Source organism: Nymphaea colorata, chromosome 7 (genome assembly GCF_008831285.2).
Source record: "Nymphaea colorata isolate Beijing-Zhang1983 chromosome 7, ASM883128v2, whole genome shotgun sequence".
NCBI classification, from domain to species: Eukaryota; Viridiplantae; Streptophyta; class Magnoliopsida; order Nymphaeales; family Nymphaeaceae; genus Nymphaea; species Nymphaea colorata.
The window spans coordinates 14,076,660-14,093,597 of record NC_045144.1 but is presented as its reverse complement, the minus strand read 5'-3'; the positions used below and the strand labels follow the sequence as shown (position 1 = coordinate 14,093,597).

General features: G+C 40.5%; 2 protein-coding genes across 2 annotated transcripts in view; both read right to left on the bottom strand.

Moving 5' to 3' along the window:
* LOC116257596 (caffeoylshikimate esterase-like) overlaps positions 1-16,938 on the bottom strand; it is a 38,720-nt gene that overhangs the window by 9,862 nt on the left and 11,920 nt on the right. The gene's annotated exons all lie outside the window — the stretch shown is intronic.
* On the bottom strand, positions 11,455-15,788 carry LOC116257597 (uncharacterized). The gene is made up of 2 exons (XM_031634517.2): positions 12,897-15,788; positions 11,455-12,603 (listed from the first exon to the last, which is right to left on the bottom strand). The coding sequence occupies exons 1-2, from the start codon at positions 13,552-13,554 to the stop codon at positions 12,566-12,568; spliced, it is 696 nt and encodes a 231-aa protein (XP_031490377.1). The 5' UTR covers positions 13,555-15,788; the 3' UTR covers positions 11,455-12,565.

Below are 16,938 nucleotides of genomic sequence, written 5' to 3'. Positions count from 1 at the left end.
TAGACACTGATAGAGACGAGAATGACAATGGAATATGTGCATTTCCAATATGTGTAATGGGATGAGATTTTCCATCGCCTGTTATAATGCAACTTCTACCGTAATGAGGGGATAAGTTAGTCAATTTACCTGCATTTCCTGTCACATGGGTAGCTGCACCTGAATCCAAGAACCATTCTCCCTGCTCATTTTGCTTTATAGTCATCTTTGGGAATGCGGTCATCAATAGTTGTTGTATATCTTCAGCGGTGGATTTAAAACTTTGTCTTCCTTGTTTATAATCATGTCTTACCCCTTTGTTTTTATTTTGAGGATTAAACCAACACTGTGCCTTCATGTGCCCTTTCTTGTTGCACTGAAAACAAATTGGTATCTTTCATGAAGTATCCAGAGGAGACATACCTTGGTTATGTGGTGTTGGTAGAATGCCACGACCACCATGGTTGGAGTTCCCATGGCTCTTACCAAACTTTACATTCATAGCCAACACATTTTGGGAGTTCCTTTGATCAGTTCTTTCAATGACTCTTTTCATATTCATTTCGTGTTGGAGAAGTTTACCTTGTAGTTCGTTGAAGGAAGGCAGAACAAGAAGGACCTCAAGAGCTGTAATAAAAGCATGATAATCATGCCTAAGTCCATTCAAGGTTTGCTGCACCTTTTCCTTATCAGAAATGTTATTCCCTGAGGCAGCAAGTTGGTCTGCGACGGCCTTAATACGCCCCAAATAATCCATGATAGACGATGAACCTTTGCTCAAATTCTGAAATTCTTTCTTTAAGTACATAATTCGAGCTTCTGATATTTGGGAAAAGGTATCAGTAAGGGTTTCCCATAAGGGTTTCCCATAATTCTTCTGCAGTACAATCATCAGAAACTGAAAGTAACACTTGTTGAGATAAAGTGGACAAAATATATGCAACCAGACTTTGGTCACGTCTCATCCACATAGCATGTTCAGGATTGCTGTCTTCATGAACAGCAATAACTTCTCCTGCCTCATTTTTTATTTCCTGTAAAACGGATATTGGTGGAGCCTTTGTTGAACCATCGATATGTCCAAAGAGGCCTTGACTTCTTATGAAAGGCATGATTTGCCTTTTCCAGATCAGATAATTCTCATGGTTGAGTTTTTTGGTAATAAGGTGAGGAAGAAAACTTGAAGACATGCCAGAATGCGAAAGGTTTTCCAAGACAGCAGAAAGGAATGGTATATAGGTAGAAGATGAGAGGGAAAGAAGACACGATATAACAAGATGTGTCCTTAGGTAAGCAAGAAGAAAAAGGAACAAGAATTGCGCAAGAGAAAAGTAAATTCAGGATAGAGACAAGATGAGAAAAGAGTTCTAACTAGATCAGACCTGTTTGGGCATTTCGTTTGGTAGAGATAACGTAACCTGGCTCTCTGATACCATGATAGAAATCTAGCACCAATATCTGTAACCAGAAAACAGTACTCACGCAGGAAGATAGAGATAGAGAGAGAGAGAGAGAGAGAGAGAATGAAAACAAGAAGAAATTGAGGAGAAGAAGCCGTAGCCAAAATGGTTTGCACGGCCTCTATTTATAATCCCATTTCCAGAATTCTAAGAGTCTCCAATCGTAGAATCCTAGGAGATTTCACAAGCTCCAAGGACATTAATTACATCATAGAAACCTAAGAGACTTCACATATTACAAGGATATTAACTACAACATAGAATCCTAGGAGACTTCACATATAACAAGAATATTAACTACAACATAGAATCCTAAGAGACTCTTCACACGTTACAAGGATATTAAATATCTTAACACATTCTACAAGGAGGTGGAATCCTAAGAGACTCCTCTTCAACGTGCTGGTGAGGGATTTATATTTTAACACTTAGGAACTTGCCTGTGGAACATAATAGCTCGGGTGACATCTAATAAATGGCGATTTTTACGTTCGGCCACGCCATTTTGAGGAGGAGTATAACTACAGGACGTCTCATGAACAATACCCTTGCCCTGCAGGAAGTCATCCAGGTATTGGGAGACATACCCCTGGCATTATCAGTACGGAAAGTCTGAACAGAGGTCTGAAATTGATTCTCGACAAAGGCAACAAAATTTTTGACAACGACAGGAACCTCACTGCGTTCTTTCAACAAGTACACGAACGTTCAACGGGAGTAGTCATCAATCAGAATCATAAAGTAATGGAAACCATGACAAGTGGGTACTCCCGAAGGACCCCAAACATCAGAGTGAACCAAGATAAAAGGACGAGTGATTTTATTGATAGAAATAGGGTATGAAGCCCTAACATGCTTAGCAAGCTGACACACTTCACATGTGAAGGAGTCCATGGAAACAGAAGTAAACAACCTAAGAAACAACTTCTTAATCAACTGGAATGGGAGATGTCCAAGGCGCTCGTGCCATCTCATAATGCTAGACCTGTCCTCCACGCCCGTCAACTGTCTGCTAGTGGCTGAAATGAGAGCAGAGGCAACCTGTACGGGCAGTCTGTAGAGGCCATCAATAACCGAACCAATCTCAATCTTCTTCCTGTCACCAAGTATTGTAGGGTACAATGATCAGCAGAGAAAATTAGATTACAATTGAGCTCTTTGGTGATACTACTGACAGATAACAAATTCACAGGAATATTGGGAACATGAAGAGCATTATGCAGAAGATATTTATTTAATAAGGACAAACTCCCTTTTCCAGCCACAAAGATCGAGGACCCATCAGCCATAGATACTCGTTGCTGCCCTGAAGACAATTTGTACTCTTGAAACATCTTAGGGTTCCCTGTCATATGATGAGTAGCTCCACTGTCCACTACCCAATCACCAAGTAAGGAATTACCTTGATCACTTGTGGCAACAAGAGCTTGGGCTAACTGAGCTCCCTCAGGCGTGGAGGCTTCCTCCTTAGTAGTAGATAATCGGCTGATGTAAGCTTGTAATTCCTTGATTTCGTCAGAGGAAAGCTTCGGTTTTTCAACACTGGGAGAGCTAGTATCAGGCAGAAGATATTTATTTAATAAGGACAAACTCTCTTTTCCAGCCACAGAGATCGAGAACCCATCAGCCATAGATACTCGTTGCTGCCCTGAAGACAATTTGTACTCTTGAAACATCTTAGGGTTCCCTGTCATATGATGAGTAGCTCCACTGTCCACTACCCAATCACCAAGTAAGGAATTACCTTGATCACTTGTGGCAACAAGAGCTTGGGCTAACTGAGCTCCCTCAGACGCGGAGGCTTCCTTCTTAGTAGTAGATAATCGGCTGATGTAAGCTTGTAATTCCTTGATTTGGTCAGAGGAAAGCTTCGGTTTTTCAACACTGGGAGAGCTAGTATCAGGCACAGGAGGACCCCGCCTACCAGAGGGAGGACGACCACGGGTGAGCCTCTTCTCAGGATGAAGATCCCAACAAGAATCAACAGAGTGTCCCAGCTTGTTACAATGACTGCATCGCCGAATAGTACGCTGCCCAGTCCCTGGAGCACGGCTAACAAAAGCAGAGGGTGAACTACCATGATTAGAGTCAATATGCATCACTTGACGACGTTGTTCCTCAGATTCCACTCGGGCATACACCTCCTCAATTCCAGGGGTCTCATCACAATTGAGAATTTGACTCCTAATGGATTCAAACTCATCACGCAGACCTCCCACAAAGATATGGTCCATCCATTCTTTCTGCCAGTATAGTTCATGATCAGAACCACAATTCCAGTCATCATTCACATGATAACTAATAATCATGTCACAGACAAAGAAAAAGGCCCGCAGACAAGTCACCCTGTTTAAGAGAATAGATGCTGCGTTTAATCTGGTATGTACGCAGGACTCTCTTTTTACGGCCATACATCCTCGCAAGCACAGTCCACATGTCATATGAGGTCAACTTTCGCAAAATAAGGGGCTGAATATCAGCAGAAACAGAACTAATAATCCAAACCTTAACTTGACTATCTTCCAACGCCCAAGTCGTCCATCCAGCATCAGTTTTACTAGGTGCAGGTTTCTCCCCAGTGATATAAGGCAGACGACCGCGACTAGTGATTCCAATTTCAAGCGCAGCAGACCAAGAGAGATAATTGTCTTTGTTCAGCCGAATAGAGGTGACTTGAAGAGGCACATTTTCGCTTTTGGTATTGCTGCCCGTGTCAAAGGTAACATCGGTCTTGGAGGTCATCTCTTCAGCCATAACGTCCACAAAAGAAATCCAACAGTCAGAGAATACCAAAAAAGCACAGGACGAGGACGGGCAGCGGCAGAACAAAGAGCTGCGTCGACGGGAAAAAGGCCAGGCGACGACGGCAGTCTAGGCGACGGCGGTCCTGGCGACGGAGGTCTAGGCGACGGCGGTCCAGGCGGCGGCGGTCCTAGTGACAGCGGTCCAGGCGACGGCGGTCTAGACGACGGCGGCGGTCCTAGCGACAACGGGGGCGCACGCCAGGCTACGTCGGCGGCCGGCGTCGGGCTGCGACGACAGGCAGGCGACAGCGGGCAGCGTCGGCGGCGGGCGGCGTCTGCGAGGATTTAGGGTTCAGACTTAGGGTTCCAAGAAAACCCTAAATCACAAACGAACAAAGAAGCCAAACAGCACGATTTTGGCTCTGATACCATGTAGAAACACGCAGCGAAAGAAGAGAAAGAAAAGCCACACAGGATTTACGTGGAAAACCTCAGAAAGAGGTGAAAAACCACGGAAGGCTCTAACCTAGGGGCAAAACTGCAACCCTAGGAGAGAGAAAACTTCATTCACTTAATCAACAAATTACAATAAGTGATTAGAATTAAAAGAGGGAGGAAGAGAGGCCCGCCTAGGGAACCGAGCCCGTCCTCGGTTCCCATGCCCATGGGTACCGGGTCCATATCCGGACCCGGTTCCCTATAACACTGTATTCTAACAAGATCTATGTGCTTCCAACTTCCAAGCACCACGTCTGATAAGCCCTACTACAAAACCTCATCTCACTCTCTCGTCAATGATCAATAGGATCATATATATAACCGTTGGACCGTGAGCTTGCGATCCTTCTCTATCCAACTCTCTCTCTCTCTATGTTGGCAGTCACCACAGCCATCAAGGGTTTTCTATAGACAACTCAAGTTTTGCTCGCGGATAAAACCACCATCTGGTGAGCTCTCTCTCCCTATGGATCAGTCTATACAGCCTGAAGGCTAAATTATATGGGAGCAAGTACAAGTGTGGTGTGGAGTTTATGGACACTAGTGAGAAGCATTTAAAAAACCTTGGATGCGAAGACACACACACACACACATGTATATATATTAGAAAATTGAAATCAGATACCTCTGTAGCCTGATGTTTTTTTTTATTTTCATTTTGTGTTGCTAAAAACCATTGCAAAAGGTGCATTCAGTCTCTAAAACCTATCCAAGGCACTGTTTGCCATGGCTTTTAACGACACAAAAAATAAGAAAGAAAAAGGCCATCCAAAAAAGGTTGGCAGACTGATTTTCAATTTATACATACATATATATATATATATATATATATATATATATATATATATATATTACCTTTTGCTATGGTTTTTAGCAATAGCAACACAAAACAAGAAAAAAAAACATCTGGACACAAAGGTTGGCTGACTGATTTAAATTTATATAAATATTGTCGAATAACATTTACGTTAGGAGTTGTTTCGAATATTTAATAGTTTTAGGAGCAGCTCTTTATTAATAACCGTTTTAGTCTTGGACTTATTTTGTAAAGTGTTAGTTTCACCCTAATTCTCTTTTAACATGAGATTAGGATAGATTAATGGGTATCGAATGAGTTTTTCTCTCTCAAAAATCCAGCCGTAACATGGTATCAAAGAGCAGGCGTCTTCTTCATCGCATCCAGTGACTACAACAGCCTCTCCATCACTGCTGGTGACTCCTTGCTATGTTTCAGTGTCTCTCTTCTTTGCTCTCCTCTCTTCTCTCCTCTCTTCCCCATCTAGTCTTCTCTATCGTGGCCTCCTGTTGATCGTGGGAACAACAGTAAGTGTTAGAGGAGTCTGATGACGTCGATGTGGAATACATTTCAGTGTGTAGGAGGCTGAGGGTGATTTCAGTGTACATACTGTGGAAAATTGGGATATTTAGAAAATAGGTGTTGGGGCAAACATGGCCGTCCTGCTTTCACTTCTCAAGGCAAAGGATTTAGTGCTTCAAGTGGTAGAGGGACCTTCACTTCTCAGATTCCTATAGGTTCTATCCGAGCAGCTGCACCACTTGGAGAGATTTCTTCCATGACGACTCCTAATAGCTCTACTGTGACCATGAGCAAGATAGAGTATGATCAGCTTAAGGCTCAGTGGTCTCTCACTACCACGACGACTGCAGCTGCCTCCAATGTTGTGATGGATTCTTCTTTAGTTATTGGTAGTACTTTTCATGAACCAGGTACAATGTGGATTGTTGATTCTAGGGCTTCAAAAGACTTTTGCAGTCAGCTTCACTTGTTTACCTCATTACACCATTTTCCTTAACCTCAGGCCCTCAACATGTTAGACTTGCCAACGGGAGGCTTTCTCCTATTATGGGAGTTGGAGATGTGAAACTCTCTAGTTCTGTCTCTATTTTCCATGTTTTGCATGCCCCAGAGTTTCCTGCTAATCTTTTGTCTGTTACTCAGTTGACAAATGATTTGCATTGTACAATCATATTTGATCCTGGTTCATATTTTTTTCAAGGCTTGCAAACTGGGAAGACGATTAGTGGTGGCCCTAAGCACAAGGGAATTTATATACTATCGGAACCAGTGGAGATTGCGGCATCTACTTCTCTATCGAAGCCTACCCTGTATCAATGGCATCTCAGACTAGGCCATCATTGTCCAAACTTCGTGGTGTCCTCCCTAATATTTCAGTATCTGAGTCATTTCAGTGTGAGGCTTGTTAATCAATGTTGTAAAAAGCGTATCGTAAGCCATATCATTTTGGCTTTAAGATACGCCATATCGTAACGTATCGTAACCGTATCGAAAATTTTAAAAAAATAAATTAAATCAGAAAAAATTGAAAAAAAATCAAAAAATTCATAAAAAATCAGTAAAAATCAAGAATAATATGTTCTTCATAAAAAAACATGTTTTACAGAATGATAGACTTATTATTGCTATAAAGTTACGCCTTCATCATTCATAAACATCAAAATTCATAACAATATCAATCTAGGAACTAGGAAGCATAACAAGTCAACTTAATTTCATAACCATAGATTCATAAGTCAAAATCCATAAGTCTATGAGATACCACGTTAAAAAACAAGTTTTAAATGTTATATATTACATCATAAGATGATAATGAAATTGTGAAAATGTTCAATGCCAATACAGCACATGGAGCTGCATCTTTGGATGTCCCTGCCATATGGTTTTCATTCTAATAATCTTTCCTGATAATGTATTCTCACAAAAGCTACATTTGATTTTTAACCAGTTATTCTCCTTCACCCTTTCGCACCATTGCCATGTGGGATCAGAAGATCCCATATCTTCACAAAAAACCAAAAACCTACGGTAAACTTAACGAAAAACAATCAAAATCTTTCAATCTATGGCAAAAAACTAAAAATATATGAATCTATGGTAAAAACAAGAGATTTCATACCTTACGGAGAAGAAATAAAAAAAACCTCTTTTCTCCCAACGAAAATCAGCCACTCATGCACAAATCTATGGTTGAATCGATGATTTCACGGTGAAAATAGCTGATTTCACGGTGGAAATGGATGATTTCCTTCCAAGGCGGCACTATCTCAAAGTTAGAAATGAAGAACGGCAGCGTTTTTACAAAAAGAAGTTGAAAAAGTAGACGTCAGGCCCCCTTTTTCGTAATAAGGCCGTATCGTACGATACGGGGTGTATCGCCCTGTATCGTACGATACGGGATACGTGCGATACAGGAACGATACACCCCCCATTTGCGACACGGGGGGTGTATCGTATCGTAAATACTAAACGATATGATACGTATCGTATGATACGTACAACACTAGTTTGGGGGCCTAGCCGGATTGTAAGTCAGGCCAAGTTTAGTTATTATCTTGTCATTGTTAATGATTTTTTTCGTCTTAGTTGGGTGTTATTGTTAAAAGACAGGTCTGAAGTTATTTGTATTCTTCAAAATTTCATTATTAAATAAAGACTCAGTTTGGTTCCATGTAAAAAATATTCGCATTGGTAGTGCTCTTGAGTTCATATCCAATACATTGCTATACTTTTACACCAAATATTGAATTTGCCCTCAATTTACATGTCCCCATACTTCTCAACAAAATAGTATTGTCGAACATAAACATCGTCAGTTACTTGATATGGCTCATAATTTTATGTTACATAGCTATGTTCCAGCTCAATTTTGGGGTGATGTCATTTTCACTGCATGTTACCTGATTAACCGTCTTTCGTCATCGTCTATTGGCAATCAAATTCCTATTCAATTTCTCTATCCAAATAGACTTTTGTTTTCTCTTCCACCCAAAGTGTTTGGGTGTACTTGCTTTGTTCACATCCTTGGCCCCGATATAGACAAACTTGGTGCTCTAAATGTGTTTTCGTTGGCCACCCAAAATACTAAAAGAGTTATATTTGTTTTGATTCTCATGCCAATAAGCAGTACATCATGTTACATTCTTTGAGTCACACCCTTATTTTCAGTCTACTTCATCTCTATCAGACATGTAGTCATCTAATTTTTTACCTATACCACCATTTCTCCTTAAGTCTACTCCTTGTGAGTCTCCCCTAGGTGTCTACAGATTCTATGATCCTCCACTGGTTTACACCCACTGACATGCTTCCACTCATAATTTCCCACCAGTTGCTTCTCAGGATGTAAGTATATCTGACATCAGTGCTAATCCTCCTCCTCAGGATGCTTCTGATATATTTTTGGATTTACCTATTGACTTATGCAAAGGCAAACGACTATGTACTCTACATCTTATATCTAAGTTTGTTTGTACTGATAGTGTTGGTGGTAGCTTGCAGCAGTTTGTGTCCGCCTTCTCAGTGCACTTTGTTCCCTCTAGTCACCAACAAGCATTACTTGACCCGAAGTGGCGGCAAGCTATGCAGGATGAGATGCAGACTCTACTGCAAGGGAGGACATGGGACTTGGTTGATTCCCCTTCTGGTAGTGATGTTGTTGGCTCCAAATGGGTCTTCACCATAAAGTATCTATCTGATGGCTCAATGGAGCGCTACAAAGCTCGTCTTGTAGCAAAAGGGTATACAAAAACCTATGACGTCAATTTCTTTGAGACCTTCTCTCATGTGGCCAGGTTTGGAACCATACATCTTATTATATCAATTGTTGTGCATTATGATTAGCCCTTATATCAATTGGATGTCAAAAATGTTTTATTATATAAGGATCTCCATATCCATAAGACTGTTTATATGCAAGCAGCCTCCAGGCTTTGTGTTGATCTTCAATGTCCAATCAGTAAGAATGAAGACGGAGAGGAGAGAAATGGTTGAGAGAAGATAGCGAAGAGAGAACGTGAGAGAAGAGAGAACGAGAGAGAGAAGAGAGCTCGTTAATCTATTACGGCTCCCACACTTCCAATATAATAAAAAGACTGATTAGGGTTATGTTTAACCCTTTACATAAAGAGTCCAACAAGTATTGAAAAATTCAAAAAACTACCTAATAATAAAGTCCAAAATACAAAACACCTCAAAACATAACTTTTTCTCAACACTCCCTCTCAAGCTGGAACATAGATGTCTATCATGCTCAGCTTGTTACAACACTTCATGAAGTCAGATATAGGAAAGGCTTTAGTAAATATATCTGCAACCTGATCTTCAGAAGCAACATATTCAGTAGAGATAATCCCTGCTTGAACTAAGTCTCTAATATAGTGGCAATCCACCTCGATATGTTTGGTCCGTTCATGAAAGACAAGATTATTGGCTATATAAGTAGCCGCTTTATTGTCACAGTGCATTTTGATAGGCAGTTCTACTTGAATTCCAAGTCCTTCTAACATGGCTCTCACCCATGTGATTTCAGTGGCAGTTTGAGTCATAGCTCGGTATTCTGACTCTGCACTGGATCGAGCCACAACAGCTTGTTGTTTACTTTTCCAAGAAACTAAGTTACCTCCAACAAAAATACAGAATCCTATAGTGGACTTTCTGTCATCAATAGAACCTGCATAATCTGCATCAGAATAAGCTTCTATCTGAAGAGATGAACCCTTTTTAAATAATAAACCTTTTCCAGGGGAACTTTTTAGAAATTTCAATAGAAGTATAGCTGCATCCCAATGTGCTTTTCTTGACTTGTCCATAAATTGGCTCAGTTTCCCCATAGCAAAAGATATGTCAGGCCGAGTTATGGTTACATATAGTAGCTTTCCAATCAGTGATCTATATGATTTGCTATCCACAGGTTCAGACTTATCATCATATAAGTGAATACAAAAATTCATAGGAATAGATGCAGGTTTGGTTTCAGTCATACCTGTTTCTTGTAGTAAGTCAAGAACATATTTTCTTTGGGAAAGAACTAAACCTTCTTTACTTCTTGCTACTTCTATCCCCAAGAAGTACCGTAGAGAGCCAAGGTCTTTAGTAACAAAGTGTTGTTGAAGATACCTTTCTGTATCTTGTATTTCTTGCTCACTGTCACCAATTAAAATGATGTCATCCACATATATCACCATACCTCGTGAGGACCTTTTTATGAACAATGAATGATCTAAAGGAGATCCATGAAACCCGAACTTGGATACAACATCAGACAATTTCTGAAACCATGCTCTAGGACTCTGCTTCAAACCGTATATAGCCTTTTTTAATAAACATACCTTGGTACACTCCCCCTGTTTCTCAAAGCCTGGCGGTTGCTGCATATAAACCACTTCAGATAAATCTCCATATAGAAAGGCATTTTTGACATCTAATTGGTACATATCCATCCACGATGAACAACAACAGATATAATTAGTCGTATAGTACCCAAGCGGGCCACCGGAGAGAAAGTTTCAAAGAAATCAATACCATACGTCTGTGTGTACCCTTTTGCTACCAACCTTGCCTTGTGTCGCTCAACTGTACCGTCGTAATTATACTTGATAGTAAAGACCCACTTTGAGCCGACAATATCTGCACCAGGTGGAGGTTCAACCAGATCCCAAGTGTGGCGAGATTTCAGGGAGTCCATCTCCTCCTTCATTGCTTGGAACCACTTAGAGTCCAAAAGTGCATGTTCATGAGAGATAGGAACTGAAGTAGCTAACAAGGCATCAATAAATTTGCACATATGATCTCCCAAATGAGATATACTAACAAAATTAGAAAGATGATGAATTGTGCATTGTTTGATCCATTTATGTAGTGCGATAGGTAAATCATCAGGATTAGAAGGATCAATGGAACACTCAGGCATATTATGTAAGTCAGAATTACGTACCTCCTGAGAGCAAGACGGTGCAAAGTCATTAGATGATGGATTCCTTCTTAAATACATAAGAGGAGGGTCTTTAAACCGTGGAATAGAGGAATTGGGACAAGTAGGAGATGATATAAACGGAATGGACTCAAGTGGAATGGGAGGAATGGGAAGTGGAACAGACGATGGCATCTCTGACTGAGAATGTGAAGGGCTGGCAGCAAAGAATAGAGAAGACTCGTGGGAGGTTACATCAGCACTGACAAACTTTCGATTAGATATAGGATCGAAGCATCGGTACCCCTTTTGATTTCGAGAGTATCCCACAAATACACATTTAGTTGCTTGTGCAGCTAATTTATCTCGATTCAGTCCAAGTCAATGTACAAAACATGTGCATCCAAATACACGTGGAGGTAAAGAGAACAAGGCCTTATTTGGGTAAAGGATTTGAATTGGTATCTTGTTGTCTATTGAAGAAGATGGCATTCTATTTATTAGGTAACATGCAGTTAAAATTGCATCTCCCCAAAATTTGGTAGGCATATGAGAATGAATCATGATAGTGCGGGCTACCTCCAACAAATGTCGGTGTTTTCTTTCAACTACACCATTTTGTTGAGATGTGTGAGGGCATGTAAATTGTGGCACAATACCATGTGATTTGTAGAATTCAAGTAGGGAAGTAGATTTAAACTCGAGAGCATTGTCAGTGCGAACAACCTTAACACAAGAATTAAATTGAGTTTTTATTTCCAAGATGAAAGATTTCAAGATACAAGACGCTTCAGATCTGTCTTTCATCAAAAACACCCAATAGACTCGAGAAAAATCATCAACAATGGATAGATAATAACGAGACGACAACCGACTCGGAACCCGACTAGGTCCCCATACATCAACATGAACCAAATCAAATAGATTTTGGCTAGACTGACTTTGACTCGAAGGAAAAGATGTACGACTATGCTTGCCTAATTGACAAGCTTCACACTCGATGGAGGCTGAAGGAGAAATCTGAGGACATAGCTGTCGAAGTTTAGGAAAAGATGGATGACCAAGTCTGAGATGCCATTGGAATGCACTTGAAGGTGAATCAACTAAAAGAGACGTCTCTTTAACGGATATATCCAGAAAGTAGATTCCATCTCTCTCATGGCCTCCACCAATCTTCCTCCCAGTCGATAGGTCCTGAAATACACAAGTACCCGGGTAAAAAATAACTCTACAATTCATCTCTTTAGTAATTTTGCTTACAGATAACAAGTTCTTTGGGAATTCAGGAGTATATAGCACTTCATGAACATGTAAAGATGGAGATAGGCAAACATCTCCATGTCCTTCAACCGGAGATAGTCTTCTATCCGCTAATCGAACATATTGTGAGGGATAAAATTTCTGCAAATTTGAAATACTAGTATCTCCACAAAAATGTTTAGATGCTCTAGAATCAATTATCCAACAGCCATTAGAAGGAGTTCTACCTGCAGAAAATGTTGAATTTGTGATAGCAGGAGAAGTCGATGAGGTGGAAGGTGCAGTATTTGATCGATGCACCATAATTAAGTCAAGTTCAGCCGGAGTTAACTTGAGAGAAGTGGCATCTACCGAAGCAGTAGTGGGATTCACCTTAGGAACCATACTAGTGGACTGTGAGTTTGGAGCTGGAATGGATGAGGATGTCACAGTCGTGGACGCAGATGTGTTCGGTTTACCCACTTTGTTCCAGCACCTGTCCTCTAAGTGACCAAGACGACCACAATAAGTGCATTGGAGTCTTCCCCGTCCTCCTAGACCACGGCCTCTTCCTCTACCACGAGAAGAGTATTGTGCATTTCGTCCTCCTCCAAATGAGGCAAGTGCAGATGGTTGTGAATTATTTGTAGATGGAGGAAGAATAACAACCAATCTATTTAACCTGTTGAAGGCCTCATCAAGATCAGGAAAATCTGACCCTGTAAGCATTTGTGCTTTGGCTGCAGAATAATCTGATGATAGTCCAGCTAGAAATTTAACCACTATCATTTGCTCCATGTGAGATTTAAGACAATGCTTGCAGGGAGGTTTTAAAGAGTTCATCTTTTCATAAGTAAACTTCAATTTCGTAAAGTATTCGGTTAAATCCATGTCACCTTGCTGCATTTGTAACAGTTTTTGTTGAACTTATAGAATTTTGCTGATGTTCTTGTCTTGAGAGTATGTCTGCCGGAGAGAATTCCACATATCTTTAGTTGTATTATAATAGCAGAGCCCAGCAGCTATATGAGGCTGAGTGCTATTCATAAGCCAAGAACTAATTATGTTGTTTTCTTCCTCCCACCGTGCATACTTGCCAACTTTTTCTGTTGGTTCATCTTCTTCTAATATATATTTCTTTTCATGCCCAACGACTGATAGCATGAAAGTTCTGGCCCAAACATCATAATTAGATCCATCGAGTTTGATAGTAGATCCAAAAGAAAAAGGATTCGAGAATGCCTTGTACTTTATACTAGCCTCAGCTTGCTGATTTTCAGATTCATGTTGTAGAGACTTATTGGCAGCCATGATAGATCCTTGAAGATAAACAAATATAGAAGACCACAGCAGATTGAATCTTACTTAATACGATGTGAAGATAATCTACCCCAAAGAAGAATATCCACTCCTATTCCATGGTTGAATCTTATTCTTAATTCTGTCCCCCCTTTTTTTTTCTGCAACACCACACCAGAATTCCACTGCAACAGAAACTATACACAAAAGAAAAGAGACAGAATCCCACTGCGACAGCAACCAAACACCAAAGAACTAATTTTCTGACTTGCAACATCACGTCAAGCTTTGGAATTCCACGACAGGCAAACATTTGCAGCAAAAATTAACTCATATGTTTATCTTCAAGCAACAAAAAAAAAAACTGTCTACACATGCTAGAGGTTCTACCACCCACCGCAATCGACATGGGTTAGGGTTTCTGATCACGTCTATAGATTTACATATTTATGATCAAAACCCTAACCCTCGACAAGCTAAGAAATACCTTTTTTTTTCAGTCAAGAGAGATAGACAGCACCTAGAGGTCGATGAAGAATAGGAGAACGAAGGAACTTGCTGGTTTAAAACAGCTTCAGCAGGGTCCCCAAGACTGTCCACTCTGATACCATGTTGATCTTCAATGTCCAATCAGTAAGAATGAAGACGGAGAGGAGAGAAATGGTTGAGAGAAGATAGCGAAGAGAGAACGTGAGAGAAGAGAGAACGAGAGAGAAGAGACGAGAGAGAGAAGAGAGCTCGTTAATCTATTACGGCTCCCACACTTCCAATATAATAAAAAGACTGATTAGGGTTATGTTTAACCCTTTACATAAAGAGTCCAACAAGTATTGAAAAATTCAAAAAACTGCCTAATAATAAAGTCCAAAATACAGAACACCTCAAAACATAACTTTTTCTCAACACTTTGAACGTCGGGGGGAGTGAGGTAAGGTGTGCTGGTTGAAGAAAGCTATATATGGCTTGAAACAAAGTCCTCGTCCTTGATTTCACAAATTGTCCAAAGTTGTGCTAGAGTGTGGCTTTAAGAGGTCTCAGGCTTCAGCTAAACCATTTGTTGTTCATCAAGAAAGGATCTAGAGGTACAGTTGTGCTAGTGGTGTATGTTGATGATACTATTTTGACAGGTAAATGTGAGCAAGAGGTATCACTAACAAAGGAATTTCTACAAAAACACTTTGTTACTAATGATCTTGGCCAGCTATGATATTTCCTTGACATTGAAGTTGCTCGTAGTAATGAAGATATGGTGTTATCACAAAGGAAGTATGTTCTTGATTTTTTACAGGACATAGGGATGTTAAGAGCGAAACCTGGAACTCTTCCTATGAACCCACAGCTACATCTATATGAAGGCGACTCCGAAGAAATGCCTTCACAATCCTACAGATCATTGATTGCTAAGCTTCTTTATGTAACCGTGACTCGGTCAGATATTAGCTTTGTCATGGGAAAACTAAGCCAATTCATGGAAAGACTAAAAAAGACATTGGGATGCGGCTATGATGATTGTCAAGTATTTAAAGGCCTTTTCTTCAAAAAAAGTACATCTCTTGATGTTGAAGCTTATAATGATGCAGATTATGCGGGCTTAGTTGATGACAGGAAGTCTAACATGGAGTCTTGTGTGTTTTTGGAAGGAAATCTCATATCTTGGAGGAGTAAAAAATAAAATGTTGTTTCTAGGTCTAGTGAAAAGTTAGAGTATCACGCTATAGCTCAAACTACTGCCGAAATGACTTGGTCTAGACCCTTACTTGAGAGCCTTAGTATTTCTACTTTTATACATGTGAAAATGTTTTGTGATAACCGGGCTACCACCTACATCGCAAATAACCCCGTATTTCACGAGAGGACAAGGAAAATTGAAGTAGATTATCATTACATATGTGACATGGTGCAAGGGGGAATCATTTCCACCATACATATAGCCTCAAAAGATCAAGCAGCTAATATTCTGTCACACGGCTACTCCTGTTAAGGAGGAGTACCCGCACGGTACCGGTACGACACCGGTACCGATACGGGTACGGCCTTGGGTGTGGCATGGGTGCTGCGTTGACCATACCAGGTACGGTCAACGCACCCAGGGTCGAGTCCATCCATTTTTAGACCCGGTCAAAGTTGACCGAGTCCAATTTCGACCTTTTATTTGGTTTTTAAATGTGATTTACAATTTAACACGGTTTACTTTATTCACGTTAAAAATATGGTAAGTTCATAAGACGCCCGACTGTTCCTCTTCACTTGTCTTCACCGAGACATACGACGGGAGGCGATTCTCTACTCCAGCGAATGGCGACGGCGAATGGAGAGAGGCGATAGGCGAACTGCGAACGGCTACCTTGCGACGGCGAATGGAGAGAGGCGAGAGGCGATGGCGAATGAAGAGAGGAGAGAGGCAAGAGGCGAGAGGCGAACTGCGAACGGTTTCATCTATCGAAAATCTCGTTTGTTTTCTGAAGATCGATCTCCTTTCTTCATTTTTTGTTCTTCTGTTTTCTGTTTGTGCCTTTGTAATCATTCTTGGCCGGTTTTGGCTTCTTCGTCCGCCCTTCACTTTCTGTTCGGTTCTTTGTAGGGTTTTAGGGGATTTAACAAACGAGATTTAGCATTTCAATTGATTTCTTAGTTCCTGAACTTGGCTAAATGTGCTTTTCTGTTTTTTATTCAATTTTTAATGTCAATCCTTTCCCTCTTCTTGCTTTCCCTGGTTTTGTTCCTTCTTTGCCTGGTTTCATTTGTGGTTCTTTTCTCGTAATATATTGTCGATCGATGCAACTGTTTTATTGGAGTCGGGTTTTGGTTTTCCCGTTCCTCCTTAAAACTTTCTTCCAATAACACGATTTCCATTTTCCATCTGTTTGGTAGATCAGCTGTTTTTTCAACTTTTGTGTTTTTCTTTCATGTGTGCTTGCATTGTTTTCTCAGTTTTTTGGTGGAATGAATATGTTATTGTGTTTGTAATTTTTTTATATATATGTGTGTGAA

What these genes read in the sequence shown, in the direction of transcription:
- LOC116257597 (XM_031634517.2), bottom strand. Translation starts at nt 13,554, where the DNA reads ATGCAGCAAGGTGACATGGATTTAACCGAATACTTTACGAAATTGAAG. An exon ending in AAATTCAACATTTTCTGCAG is followed by an intron (nt 12,604 to 12,896) that starts GTAGAACTCCTT and finishes TGTGTATTTCAG; the next exon opens with GACCTATCGACTGGGAGGAA.